This window comes from Sphaerodactylus townsendi, linkage group LG01, assembly GCF_021028975.2.
Source record: "Sphaerodactylus townsendi isolate TG3544 linkage group LG01, MPM_Stown_v2.3, whole genome shotgun sequence".
In the NCBI taxonomy this organism is placed as follows: Eukaryota; Metazoa; Chordata; class Lepidosauria; order Squamata; family Sphaerodactylidae; genus Sphaerodactylus; species Sphaerodactylus townsendi.
The window spans coordinates 8171197-8186074 of NC_059425.1; the positions used below are offsets into that span (position 1 = coordinate 8171197).

The 14878-nt window shown below is 48.4% G+C and overlaps 1 protein-coding gene across 1 annotated transcript in view; it reads left to right on the top strand.

Annotated features, from left to right (window-relative positions):
• The window catches only part of AQP10 (aquaporin 10), a 30683-nt gene extending 20073 nt beyond the window's left edge, over positions 1-10610 (top strand). The window contains exons 4-6 of the mRNA XM_048503454.1: positions 1562-1680; positions 2759-2976; positions 10331-10610. Coding sequence (XP_048359411.1) covers positions 1562-1680; positions 2759-2976; positions 10331-10610 — 617 coding nt within the window. The remainder of the gene's footprint in view (positions 1-1561; positions 1681-2758; positions 2977-10330) is intronic.
• The last annotated feature ends 4268 nt before the right edge of the window (positions 10611-14878 follow it).

Sequence of the window (14878 nt, forward strand, 5' to 3'; positions counted from 1 at the left end):
ATCAAAGGGATAGCATCAGAGCAGTAGAAAGAAGGATCTTGAGTGTCCTGACTATCGCTCTGACTCTCTTGTAGTCAGTCCCACTCTGAAGTCTGGGGGTGAGGCAGGGCAAAATCTTTCACTGTCAACGAGGAGAGCTGACCACCTTCTGAGAAAGCCTATTATTCTGAGGAATGGCTCTAGGCCCCTTCCGCACATGCCGAATAATGTACTTTCAATCCACTTGCAATGCACTTTGCACAGTGGTGGGATCCAAAAATTTTAGTAACAGGTTCCCATGGTGGTGGGATTCAAACTGTGGCGTAGTGCCAACAGGGCTGGGCAGGGAACTGCAACGACGGGGCATATGGGCGGGCATTCCCGGGCGGGCATTCCTGGGTGGGGCTGTGGCAAGGACGCAGCAGCTGCGCTGGTCCTTGGGCGGGAAACGAATGCCTCCTGCTAGACTGCTTTCGGTTGTGCTGCCGCTACTGCTGAGAGAGGAGGGCGACCAAGACAAAAACCACGTGGCAAAATCACCACTTAGTAACCCCCTCTCGGCACACACAAATAATTAGTAACCTACTCTCGGGAACCTGTGAGAACCTGCTGGATCCCACCTCTGACTTTGCAGCTGGATTTCACTGTGCGGAATAGCAAAATCCATTTGTGAAACTGGATTGAAAGTGCATTATTCTGCATGTGTGGAAGAGGTTTAAGTATGTAAAAACCAAGAATCGCGTCACACACTAAGGCGGAAACTAAATAAATGGAAAACCAATAAATCTCTGAAGTTACTGCTATAATTCATAAAGTGTTGTATAACATACAAAAAAATAGACCAAAGTCATGATTCAAATTCATCAAAATAATTATGGCTATTATGTGGAGTGTCCATATTATGTGTCCATTGTTGGAGTGCATGACAGCTCTACGGAGAGATAAAAAATCCATATGGCAATTAAGAAATGTGAAAAAGAGAATTTATGAATTTCTTCTCCTGAGGAAGATATCTACGAAAACACTTTTTGAAACGCGTGAGGTGTTTTGAAAGAGAGACTCTAAAGGATTTATAAAGACTGGAGATATTTATTTTGACGCTCTTTGAACCATTATTTTGGCCTTTTGCATATAATATCACACTATATGAATTATAAGAATTTGAATGAGAGACTCTAGATACTTACAGAGACTTAAGATAATTATTTTGATGAATTTGAATCATGACTTTGGTCTATTTTTTTGTATGTTATACAACATTTTATGAATTATAGCAGTAACTTCAGAGATTTATTGGTTTTCCATTTATTTAGTTTCCGCCTTAGTGTGTGTGACGCGATTCTTGGTTTTTACATATCTATACGTTACACACATTGTTGTATTGTTCTTTGTATTTGGAAGAGGTTTAAGTGCCAGGAAGTTCTTCCTAATGTTTATCCAAAACCTTCTGATTTAATTTCAACTTGCTGGTCTGAGTTGAGTTCAGGCAAGAGTGGAGAACAGATACATTTGTCTGAAAGGATGGTTATTTATCCTTTGCTTTCTGTGTTACTAGTCCTCATGTTTACCTGGCTTCCCGCAGATGCCATCCAGCACTATACCAATGGGACCCTGACCGTTACCGGCCCTCGGGAAACTGCCTCCATCTTCGCCACGTACCCAGCTCCGTACCTGTCCCTGAGCAATGGCTTCTTCGACCAGGTAAGGCTGCCTGTCCCCGGAAATCGTGACACCACCAGGAGAGAAGCCCATCTATCTGCAAGGTGTCTGTGGTGGGGAGAGGAATGGAAGGAGTTTGTAAGTCTCTTTGAGTCTCCTTAGAGAAAAGCGGGGTATAAAAGACAGACAGCGTGGCGTAGTGGTTAAGAGCAGGTGCACTCTAATCTGGAGAACCGGGTTTGATTCCCCACTCTGCAACTTGAGCTGTGGAGGCTTATCTGGGGAACCAGATTAACTCGTGCACTCCAACACACACCAGCTGGCTGACCTTGGGCTGGTCACAGTACTTCGGAGCTCTCTCAGCCCCACTTACCTCACAAGGGGGCTTTCCCCACTGACAGAGTTGAACTGGTTTCTACCTAGGTTCGCCTCAGTGAATCCCCACTGCCACCGAGCTCAACATTGTTTTGTCTCAGTTCCCCTCACCTTCAGAACTGCGACATCCTTTTGTCGCAGTTATGAAGTACACTTTTCTGCCGAACAAAGGTCGATGCACCGCCGCTTCGGCGGGGAAGCATCGAAACAACACCTCATCCGTCCAACCAATCACGAACCGCTTTTGTGGCATGCGCAGAACAGGAGAGTCGTGGCGGGCCGAAAGAGCATGTAACTGTAAAAGAAAAGAACGCCCCGCTTTCCGCCGTAACACAAGCCAATCACGATCGAGGAGCTTAAACAGGCACCAAGATGATCCTTCCACTTAGCTTGGTTCCAGGGGGCCAACTCAGTTGCTGTGGGGACAGCCTGGAATCGCCCTCCACTGAAGGGAACCGAGTCGACCTTAGCTCCCTTCTGTAGTGGGGAAAGTCCCAAGGTGTCTGTTGTGGGGAGAGGAAGGGAAAGGAGATTGTCAGCCCCTTTGAGTCTCCTTGCAGGAGAGAAAGGCGGGATGTAAATCCAACTCCTCCCCCTTCTCCTCCTCCCTGGCCCCAGTGTTGACACCAGCCCTTCTGTGGATCCTCATCTATTATAAGAGAGGGGCCATATGTGTGCGTGTGTGTGTGCGCGTGTGTGTGTGTGCGATTCTTCCTTTGCTAATCTTCCTCTTCTGCCTGGACAGGTGCTCGGGACAGCCGTCCTGATCATATCCATTCTGGCAATCATTGATTCCCGAAACAAGAGCATCCCCAAAGGACTGGAGCCGGTGGGGGTGGGGCTGTTGGTCCTCTCCCTCAGCCTGGCCATGGGGGCCAACTGCAGCTGCGCCATCAACCCGGCGAGGGACTTGGGCCCCCGGCTGTTTACCTACGTGGCCGGATGGGGCCCTCAGGTTTTCAGGTAGGTCCCAAATGGGGGCAGGGAGAAGGAGAGGGTTCATTCCTAGGGGTTCCTTGCCCTCTGTAAACATTTCAGTTGCCTGAGCCCAACAGTCACTGGTGACCAGCGGCGTCCGGGGCGTGACCAGCTCCCTGTGGCCCCCCTGCCTGGCACTCCACGCCCCACTTACGGCTGCCAGTGTAACCTCTATCTGTGGGTTCTGTGGGGCAGAACTTGGAATGAGTTGGCAACAACAAATTTTAAAACAAAATGGTTTACTTTCTTAACATATAACATCAAACATCAACATTTAACGTCACACTTCAAGGTCCAGTTCAGGTTGCATTTTCAAGTCCTTCTAGTTACAATCTACTGATACTGCCAAGTCCAATTCTTCTTTGCAAGTGGGTTGGCTCCTGAAGACTCCAAGGGCTTGGTGAACAGGATTCAACATGATGAAGGTTTTCCAGGAGAACTCTCACCATTTACATACACAAAAAGAAACCCTGAAACAATAAACTCCAACATTTACAACATAGCAAAAAACAAACAACTCCCTTCCCACTAGTTCCCAACAACATTGCAGTTACCTTAACAAGGTGTTAAGGGCTTATACAAATCAAGGTTCGAGTCTGGTAGCCTTGTCTCTTCCAAACTACATGAGCTCTGCAGCCTTCTGCTGCTTTGAGTCTCCACCCCTTTCTGGGTCAACCCATTCTGAGCAGGGGGGTGACACCAGCAGGGAAGCCAGGGGGCGGGGCTTGGCAGTGGGCAGCTCGGCGGCTCAGATGGGTGCTGCAAAGGCATGCTGGCTCCTGCCCTCCAGGGTGTGGCCTGTGGCCACGGCATCTACCTGGGCCACTGGCCACCGAGTCCCACCCACCCAGACCTCCCTGCAGGCCAACGGGGTGGGAGCCAGCCCGCCACTTAGCTACCAAGTGGCGCCCTGGCACAGGGGGAACCACCAGGCGGGTCGCCATACCACAGGAGAGGTCGGGGGCGGACTTCGGAGGTGCAGCCAGCTGTATCGTTTAATGCCGGGCTCGGCCTGGCTGGGCCCAGCTTTAAACTGCAGGCTCTCCATCTTCCATTGAGGGACTGGAGCACCTTCCCTATGAGGAGAGGCTGCAGCGTTTGGGACTTTGGAGAGGAGACGTCTGAGGGGGGATATGATTGAAGTCTGTAAAATTATGCATGGGGTAGAAAATGTCGACAGAGAGAAATTGTTCTCTCTTTCTCACAATACCAGAACCAGGGGGCATCCATTGAAAATGCTGGGGGGAAGAATTAGGACTAATAAAAGGAAACACTTCTTCACGCAACATGTGATTGGTGTTTGGAATATGCTGCCACAGGAGGTGGTGATGGCCACTAACCTGGATAGGTTTAAAAGGGGCTTGGACAGATTTATGGAGGAGAAGTCGATCTATGGCTACCAATCTTGATCCTCTTTGTTCTGAGATTGCAAAGGCCTTAGCAGACCAGGTGCTCGGGAGCAGCAGCAGCAGCAGAAGGCCATTGCTTTCACCTCCTGCCTGTGAGCTCCCAAAGGCACCTGGTGGGCCACTGCGAGTAGCAGAGAGCTGGACTAGATGGACTCTGGTCTGATCCAGCTGGCTTGTTCTTATGTTCTTATGTTCTTATGCTCTGCCTCTCCAAAGCGGTGGCGTAGCACCAAGGGGGCCGGGTGGGGTGCAATGCACCGGGTGTGTACTTGTGCGGGGGCGTGGCGTGGCAGAGGCGGATGGGGGCGCAGGACAGAGGCATGGCCCGGGCGCATCTCCCCCTCGCTTTGCCCTTGCTCCAAAGCCTACATGGGCTTTGGAGGCTGTAGGCACAATTCAGTGCTGGGCCCCGGGATTCCGTGGGGAGGAGAGAGGTTTTCAATGCTTGTCCTGCCGTTTTCCATAGATACACCCTGCATCTAGGGCTGACTGCCGACCCTGCAGAGCTGAACGGGGACCTGGCTTTTTAAAAATCTCACTAATGGTTAGGTCTGAGTCTAGTTGTATCTTAGACACCGACAAGATATTTTGAGTAAGAGCTTTGGAGATTGAAAGCTCCCTTTGTTCGATGCAGAATGTAATACGTTCCCCTTCTCCCTCCTCTGTATAGGAGAGGAGTGAAGACGTCCCCTGAATAATTAACTACTTCCTATTGATTTCCTACTTAGAGATCTCAGCCACACTAGTTCCCTTTTTGTATAAATTAGGTTGCACAAGGCCACCACCCAGAGACAGCGAGAAGCCAAACGGAACGGAGACATTTATTCTACAGACATTATAAATAGGAAAGGGGTTTTCTTTCTGCCGCTCCAGAGACTAACGGGTTCAAGGTGAAGGAAAAGAGATTCCACCTAAACATCAGGAAAATCTTCCTGGCAGTAAGAGCAGCAGTGGCGCAGGAGGTTAAGAGCTCGTGTATCTAATCTGGAGGAACCGGGTTTGATTCCCTGCTCTGCCACCTGAGCTGTGGAGGCTTCTCTGGGGAATTCAGATTAGCCTGTGCACTCCCACACACGCCAGCTGGGTGACCTTGGGCTAGTCACAGCTTCTCGGAGCTCTCTCAGCCCCACATACAGGGTGTTTGTTGTGAGGGGGAAGGGCAAGGATGTGTAAGCCCTTTGAGTCTCCTACAGGAGAGAAAGGGGGGATATAAATCCAAACTCCTCCTCCTCCTCCTCCTCTTCTTCTTCTCCTTCTTCTCCTTCTTCTCCTTCTTCTTCTTCGACAGTGGAATGGACTGCCTCAGAGTGTGGTAGAGTCTTCTTCTTTGGGGTTTTTTAAAGAGAGGACGGATGGGCATCTGTCAGAAGTGCCTTGATTGGGTGTTCCTGCATTGCAGGGGGTTGGACTGGATGGCCTTTGGGGGTCTCTTCCAATTCTATGATTCTGACAGACAAAGAGCAGTGGTTTACCATTTGGTGCTTTTCCATCCAAGTCAGAGCTGACCCTGCTTAGTTTTGTAGACCTATAAAACCAGGACAATCAACACATGCTCCAGATGTTTATACTTTGAAAACTGTATAAGTTCATGAGTTTACACCATAGTGTAACACACATAGCCAGTGTGGTGTAGCGGTTAAGAGCAGATGGAGTCTAATTTGCAGGGCAAGATTTGATTCCCCACTCCTCAACACGAGTGGCAGACTCTTATCTGGCGAACAAGATTTATTTCCCCACTCTTACATTCCTGCTGGGTGACCGTGGGCCGGTCACAGTTCTCTCTGAACTCTCTCGGACCCACCTACTTCACAAGGTGTCCATTGTAGGGAGACGAAGGGAAAGGTAAACTGGAGGTGGGGTATAAATCCAAACTCTGCATCTTCTCAAGTTTCACAAGGTCAGCCGGCTGATTAAAACGGTGAGTTTTGGTTTGTAATGAAAAACGAAACACAGACGTTGATTTAAATCAGGCGTCTGAAGCCTGCGCCTCTCCAGATGTTCACGGACTACAATTCCCATCAGCCCCTGCCAGCACGAACATCTGGAGAGCTGCAGGTTGCAGACCCGTGATTTAAACGGTTAATTGCACTAGCATAGAACAGTAAACTCAGATGAGCAGGTTTACATTCTTCACATGGTGATATTGCATTTATCAGCCTTCGCAAGGTTGTTTTGCCATGTAGTTTCCTAGATCTGTGAAGAATGCGTCAGTCTGGGCCGTTCAGGTCAGGGGAAGATCTCCCTCCAGATGCTGGTTTTCTGACCCTCAACATTTCTCTCTAATCAAGCTGATAACATTTTGCGTTGGACATCTGTATCCTCAGTTCCTTCGTTTGCAACATCCTTCCCGCCTTCTGACTGGGATTTAAGCACTCGGGGATCTCCGTTCTGACTCGTATCTGACAAAGGGAGCTTTGATTCTCAAAATCTTATACCTTGACAATCGTGTTAGAATCACAGACTCACAAAGTTGGAAGAGACCCCCCCCCGCCAAGGGCCATCAAGTCCAGCCCCCTGCCATGAAGGAAGACACAATCAAAGCACTCCTGACAGATGGCCATCCAGCCTCTCTTTAAAAACTCCACAGAAGGAGACTCCACCACACTTCAAGGCGGTGCATTCCACTGTCGAACAGCCCTGACTGTCGGGAAGTTTTCCCTAATGTTTTGGTGGAATCTCTTTTCCTGCATCTCGAACCCATGACTCCTGGTCCTAGTCTTTGGACGCCCCCGTCGTGCCCCGCCCAGCCCCATTGGCGCTACGCCACTGTTTGAAAACAAGCTTGCTCCATTTTCAACATGACATCCCTTCAAATATCTAAACATGGCTATCATGTCACCTCTTAACCTTCACCAAACTGAACATCCCCAGCTCCCTAAGTCCCTCCTTGTAGAGCATGGATTCCAGACCTTTCACCATTTTGGTAGCCCTCCCTTGGACCCGTTCCAGCTTGCCAATATCCTTCTTGAATTGCGGTGCCCAGAACTGTACACAATATTCCAGGTGAGGTCTAACCAATCCAGAATAGAGAGGTACAATTACATTCCTCAATCTAGACACTATACCCGTGGTGGCGAACCTTTGGCACTCCAGATGTTATGGACTACAATTTCCATCAGCCACTTCCAGCATGGCCAATTGGCTATGCTGGTAGGGGCTGATGGGAATTGTAGTCCACAGCATCTGGAGTGCCAAAGGTTCGCCACCACTGCACTATACTCCTATTGATACAACCCAGAATCACATTGGCTTTCTTTGCTGCCGCATCACACTGCTGACTCATGTTCAGTTTGTGGTCTACTAAGACTCCCAGATCCAGAGGTGGGATCCAGCAGGTTCTCACCAGTTCCCGAGAGTGGGTTACTAATTATTTGTGTGTGCCGAGAGGGGGTTACTAATTGGGTCTGCTTTTCCGTTAGAAATTCCATTAGGTCCAAAAATCATAAAGTCCTGTTGTTTCCTATGTGGCTGGTTAGCGAAGGTAGAAAACGGGATAATTCTCCCTGTTGGGCTGTTTTAAAAACATGTTTTAGCAACATGGTCAAGTTCCTTGTTTAAGGAAAGTCTCCTTCTTTTGATTTCTAGAAACAAAATTAAGTATTTGAAAGTATTAAGTATTTGACAGGCAGTCAATTAGAGGAGAAGTAGTTGTTTCTGTTGGCAGTAGACGATAGGACTTGCTAGAATGAGTTTACATTATGGACAGAAAGATACCAGCTGGAAATTAGGAACTTTTTTTAACAGTAAGAGTTTTTTACAGTAACAGAGAAATTATTAATGCCCCGCCCCCGGAATGCCCGGCCACGCCCCCGTCGTGCCCCGCCCAGCCCATTGGCGCTACGCCACTGTTTGAATCCCACCACCATGGGAACCTGTTACTAAAATTTTTGGATCCCACCACTGCCCGGATCCCATTCGCATGTTGGTCTCTAAAGGGCTACTGGACTCAATTCTAGCTCTTCTGCCAACCAACACAACTATTTTCTGAAATGAGTTCAGCTGCTTGTAAACTTAGCAGCTAAGGACTGGGAACAAATTATGTGCTAGCTAGGAAAGGGTGCAGCAAGTTCAGGTTTGCCTAGGAATTTCCTCCGCTGAAATGCAGGCTCCTAATATCTGAGTCTGGTCACGACTACAAAATGTTTTTGAGCAGTTCCCTCTGCCCATGCTCAGATGCCCTCTCTTCATGATGGCTTTGACACCCTTCATTCTCACGCTCTGTGCCAAACCAAGTACACAAATTAAACAGTGATCGATTTCTGTAAGCCCCAAGTATCCGCGTGCACAGGGGTCTGCCCACTGTGCTTTGGAATGAGTCCCTGCTCCTAACTTGTCCCCTTCGAATCAGCCTCTGTTGGGAACAAGTAATTTGGTGGCATTTCTCTATCTTGCGTGACCTAATCAACCTGTCATTGCTGATGAAGAGATGCAGCAGGATTGGCTGAGCCAGCCTCCATGAAGGGTGGGTGATTCACCGGAATCAGTCAATGCCTTTTGATGTAGAAATGCCATAGAATTGGGACTGCATTACCCCATATGTCCCAACTTGACCTCTGCGCTCAGCAGAGGCCAATTTACTGGAAGTCCCTGGCCCCTCAATGATGCGGCTGGCCTCCACTTGGGCCAGGGCCTTCATAGCCTGGTGGAACACTCTCCCTCCAGCTGTCCGGGCCCTGCGGGACCTTGGGGATTTCCGCAGGGCCTGTAAGACTGAGTTGTTCTGCCAGACCATTGGAGAGACCGGCCGCTGAGGGTGCCCCTGCCCCCTCCTCTTTACCCCCATGGGCCCTAATACCATCAGGACCCATTATTTCGCATTAGGAGGGTTTCGTAAGGGCGTGGGCGATGTTTTAAGATATGACTGTTGTTTTAATTATATGTATGTTTTTAGCTGATGTTTTATCTGTACACCACCCTGAGCCCTTCGGGGATAGGGCGGTATACTACATTTAATAAGCAAACAAACAAATAAACAAACAAACAAACAAACAAACAAACAAATAAATAAATATACTAATAATACTAACAACAACAACAACAACAACAACAACAACAACAATAGTAGTAGTAGTAGTAGTAGTAGTAGTAGTAGTAGTAGTAGTAGTAGTTTTGGAACACAATACTCCTGACCTCACGATTGTGGAAAAAAAGAAAGTGTGGATAGTCGATGTTGCAATTCCTGGTGACAGCAGAATTGATGAGAAGCAACTGGAAAAACTTACACGATACGAGGATTTAAGGATTGAATTGAACAAAGACTCTGGCACAAACCAGCAAAGGTGGTCCCAGTGGTGATCGGCACACTGGGTGCAGTGCCTAAAGACCTTGGACAGCACTTAAAAACAATCGGCGCTGACAAAATCACCATATGGCAGCTGCAAAAGGCCACCCTACTCGGCTCTGCACGCATTATTCGTCAATACATCACACAGTCCTAGATGCTTGGGAAGTGTCCGACGTGTGATGTAATACAAAATCCAGCATATTGATCTTGTTTGCTGTGTATAACTGTTTTTGTATCAATAAAATAATAACGATAACGATAACGATAACAATAACAATAACAATAACAATAATCATCCTGGGAGGAGGCTGCCTGTTGTGCTTCTGAATGAATCCCTGTGTCATCCTCCTTTCAACCAGGGGGCAATGACTCCAGCAGAAAACGCAGGGACGGTTTCCTCCGAGGCCTGGCAATCCTTACTCTTTCGTGCACTCTAAAAGTCAACCTTTGAGCATTAGGACCTCTAATCTGGATTTGCAAACAATTGTGTCAGCTGTCAGAAATCTGGGAATTGCTGTTTTTGCAAATTCCAGGGCTAAAACAAATCAATTGCAGCTTATGCTGCTTCCGAAGCACTTAAAAGCCTCTTGGCATGGCCCGGGATAACTCGTCTGGCATTCATTCCCGTTTTGTTCTGTCTTTCCAGTGCTGGAAACTATTGGTGGTGGGTTCCGATCGTGGCACCAATGGTTGGCTCGGCCGCTGGTACTGCCGTCTATCAGCTCTGCATAGCGTTCCACCATCCCCCAGATGAAGATGAAGCGATCCCTACGCCTGCTCTTGAGAAGGCCCACCTAGGGGCGGAGAAAGACGTGGACCTTCCGATTTACGTTGTGAACAAGTACGTGGACACGTGGGTGGAAGGGAATCCCATGGTCGTCCCTGCCACGGAGCACGACAAAAGGGAAACGGCACCGTCGACCTAAAGCCTGAGAAGGAATGGAAGTCCTTCTCCACCCCCTTCTGTATTTTATATTCGGTTGGATCTGTCCAGCTTTTTCAGTGGATCTCGCTCGGTTCCTCCACAGTCCCAGTTCTTCGTGGCTTTCAGACATGCAAATTCCCTGAGTCTCAGCATAGATTGTTCCAGAAGTCTAAGGGCAATTCCGCATGCGAGTAAAATAGGTTCGACCCAGTTCCCTGAGAAGGGTACTAACCTAGGTCGAAGCCATTGTTGTTCCCCACTGCAACCAGCTTGATTCCAGCTCAGAGGGCGGAATCATCCTGTGCCTCTTCGCCGCTCCGTTCCGATTGGCTACTGTTCTACGGCCATGTTCCGTCTATCCCCACACATTATAAAAAAAACTGCCACAGGAATGGAGGGACGAAGGTGGCGTTTTTTGATTGGCCAGCTGTACGCATGCTTGAAACACTCAGCTGTGATTGGCTGAATAGGGAATCCTGGCACCAGAGATTCTGCACTTTACTGGAATTGAGCTGAGTTCGAGCGTGGTTCCCGGAAAAAGTAGTAGTTCCCAACTGGAGTCGGAAATTTGACCGTTACACGGGGCGAAGCTGGTACAAAACCACATCGATCCCAGTGGCTGTGCGGAGCACTTAGGTCGAACGCAGCTCGAACTTAGGTCGATAATGCAAGTGCGGAATCGACCTAAGAGGGTTTCTTCCTTCCTCACCCAACAGTTCTTCGCATGAAAATCAGTGAGGTTTAACAGGGTTACCTACACTGCTTCCCCAAAACTAGGTCTTAGGTTTAATGCTAATTATCGAGCCCAGCGGTTTCAGGCCAGCCTAGATGTGTGTGGGGGGGGGGGCACTCTGCGCGTGCCTGCAGAGAGGGCTCTGAGTGCTGCCTCTGGCACCCGTGCCATAGGTTCGCTACCACTGCTCTAGGTCAAAACTGCTGACTTAGAGATTCCTTGATCCCGATTATTCCAGGGCGGCTGTAGCTATTTGGTGTGGGAGAATGTACCTGCTCTGTGTGCTCAGACTTGGGTGATCATCTCAGTGCTTTCACGATAAGCATTCCAGAGAGCCACATGGTGTAGTCATTAAGAGCAGGTGCACTCTAATCTGGAGGACTGGGTTTGATTCCCCACGCTGCCACTTGAGGTGTGGAGGCTTATCTGGTGAACCAGATTAGCTTGTGCACTCCAACACATGCCAGATGGGTGATCTTGGGCTAGTCACAGTTCTTCTGAGCTCTCTCAGTCCCGCCCACCTCGCAGGGTGTTTGTTGGGGGGGGGAGGGAAAGGAGATTGTAAGCCCCTTTGAGTCTCCTTACAGGAGAGAAAGGGGGGATATAAATCCAAATTCTTCTTCTTCTTCTTCTTCTCCTCCTCCTCCTCCTCCTTCTCTTCTTCATCTTTGAAATCATATTGCACTGCACATCTCCTTGAGTAAACGCTTTTTAAAAATACTACTTATTTACTTTTCAGTCTGTAAAGATAAAACCCAAACACATTAGAATGTGGAGCTAGAAAAGATATATTGCTGAAGGCTTTCACGGCCGGATTCAACTGGTTCTGGTGGGTTTTCTGGGCTGTGTGGCCGTGGTCTGGAAACAGACGTTTCTCCGTGATACACCTCTGAAGAGGCCAGCCACAGATGCAGGCGAAACGTTAGGCACAAGATCCACCAGACCACGGCCACACAGCCCAGGAAACCCACCAGAACTAGAAAAGATAGTTCTTTTCATTTCATCTGTACGGCACATTTTTATCCACCGTGTTTTCCTAGGAGTGCATGGTTCCCCCCTCCTAGATTTATCTTCACAACAACCCTGCGAGATAAACTAGGCTGAGAGAGAGAGAGAGAGAGAGAGAGAGAGAGTTTATATTCACGTTTGTATAGCTTATGCCAATAAAGGTCTATTGTGATTGTGATTGAGATTGAGATTGAGATTCAGACAGACAGACAGACAGACAGACAGACAGACAGACAGACAGACAGACAGACAGACAGACAGACAGACAGACAGACAGACAGACAGACAGACAGACAGGCTGAATCACCCAGCAAGTTCCATAGCAGAGAAAAAACTTGATCAAGATCACTTCCCATCCCCTGTATGGAAAATTGAGGATTCTTTTTCTGTCTGAAATTTTTTTTAAAAAACCAATGTGATTGTAAGAAAATGCAAGAGAACTTTGACAGTGGCAGAGAAGGCAGGAATCCAACAGGTCCGGTTTTCAAGCCCTCTCTGTGCCAGGGAAGCGTCAACAACTGCATATTTCCCCAGTGCAAAAATAACAGGAGCCTGGCTTGTCAAAAAAGGCGACAACTCTCGGTTCTGGGCTCAGCCCATCTCATGCCAGGGCAAGGTAAGACATGATAACTTGCCATTCTGCCTGGCCGCGTGAAGTGACAGGGATTTCTCTGGAAGTCACGCCCAAGCTGGTGGAAACAGTAGGCGTCACCTGCTAGAGATGCCCGAAACATTGGCCTTTGAAACCTGAACATAAGAACATAAGAACTAGCCAGCTGGATCAGACCGGAGTCCATCTAGACCAGCACTCTGCTCCTCGCAGTGGTCCACTAGGTGCCTTTAAGAACATAAGAACAAGCCAGCTGGATCAGACCAGAGTCCATCTAGTCCAGCTCTCTGCTACTCCCAGTGGCCCACCAGGTGCCTTTGGGAGCTCACCTGCAGGAGGTGAAAGCAATGGCCTGCTGCTGCTGCTGCTGCTCCCAAGCACCTGGTCTGCTAAGGCATTTGCAATATAAGATCAAGGAGGATCAAGATTGGGAGCCAGAGATCGACTTCTCCTCCATAAAGCTATCCAGGTTAGTGGCCATCACCACCTCCTGTGACAGCATATTCCAAACACCAATCACAGGTTGCGTGAAGAAGTGTTTCCTTTTATTAGTCCTAATTCTTCCCCCCAGCATTTTCAATGAATGCCCCCTGGTTCTAGTCAGACCTAAGCTGGTGGAAACAGTAGGCGTCACCTGCTAGAGATGCCAGAAACATTGGCCTTTGAAACCTGCATCAATTCCGTTACACCCAGGCGCACACATGCAGGATAATGCACTTTCAATCCACTTTCACAATTGTTTGCAAGTGGATGTTGCTCTTCCGCACAGTAAAATCCAGCTGCAAAGTGCACTGAAAGTGGATTAAAAGTGCATTATTCTGCATGTGCGGAAGGGGCCCCCGTCGCTCTAGCTGGACTTTACTCATAGCTAAGATGAAGAAACGGAACAATTAAAATTAATAACATATACAGTATGTCTTTATGGCACAGGGCTTGAAGAAATAATATTAAACGCAACATTAAACACTGAAAATTATGTATTGTCGAAGGCTTTCAAGGCCGGACTCAACCGGTTGTTGTGGGTTTTCCGGGCTGTGCGGCCGTGGCCCGTTAAATCTTGTTCCCAACGTTTCATCTGCATCTGTGGCTGGCATCTTCAGAGGTGTATCGCAGAGGGAAGTCTGTTACACAGTGTGTTACAGACTCCTCTCTGTGATACACCTCTGAAGGTGCCAGCCACAGATGCAGGCGAAATGTTAGGAACAAGATCTACCAGACCATGGCCACACAGCCGGAAAATCCACAAGAACCACTTAAAATTAGATCAATCCAATAGAAATGTGGATCAAAAGACTGAAACTATGACGACACACAAATATCAAATTATTGCATACGATACAACAGCGGTGGCGAACCTTTGGCACTCCAGATGTTATGGACTACAATTCCCATCAGCCCCTGCCAGCATAGCCAATTGGCCATGCTGGTAGGGGCTGATGGGAATTGTAGTCCATAACATCTGGAGTGCCAAAGGTTCGCCACCACTGCGATACAAGAACATCCCTTTCTTTAAAGCATCTCTCTGGCTCATTCCGCACGTGCAGAATAATGCACTTTCAAACTGCTTTCAGTGCTCTTTGAAGCTGTGCGGAATAGCAAAATCCACTTGCAAACAGTTGTGAAAGTGGTTTGAAAACACATTATTTTGCGTGTGTGGAAGGGGCCTCTGAAGACCTTTCACCCTGCAGGAATCTCTGCTTGCGTCCCACTGATTGTTCTAGCAACCCTTCTGGCATCCCTTTGTGGAAAGAGCCATAGAGCAGCAAGTTAGAGCAAAGGGCCACTGGAGGAATGGGGGTGGGGATTAGTTGTGAATTTCCTGTGTTGTGCAGGGGGTTGCATTAGAATCATAGGTGTCAAACTCGCGGCCCTCCAGATGTTACGGACTACAGATCATGCTGTCAGGGGATGATGGGAA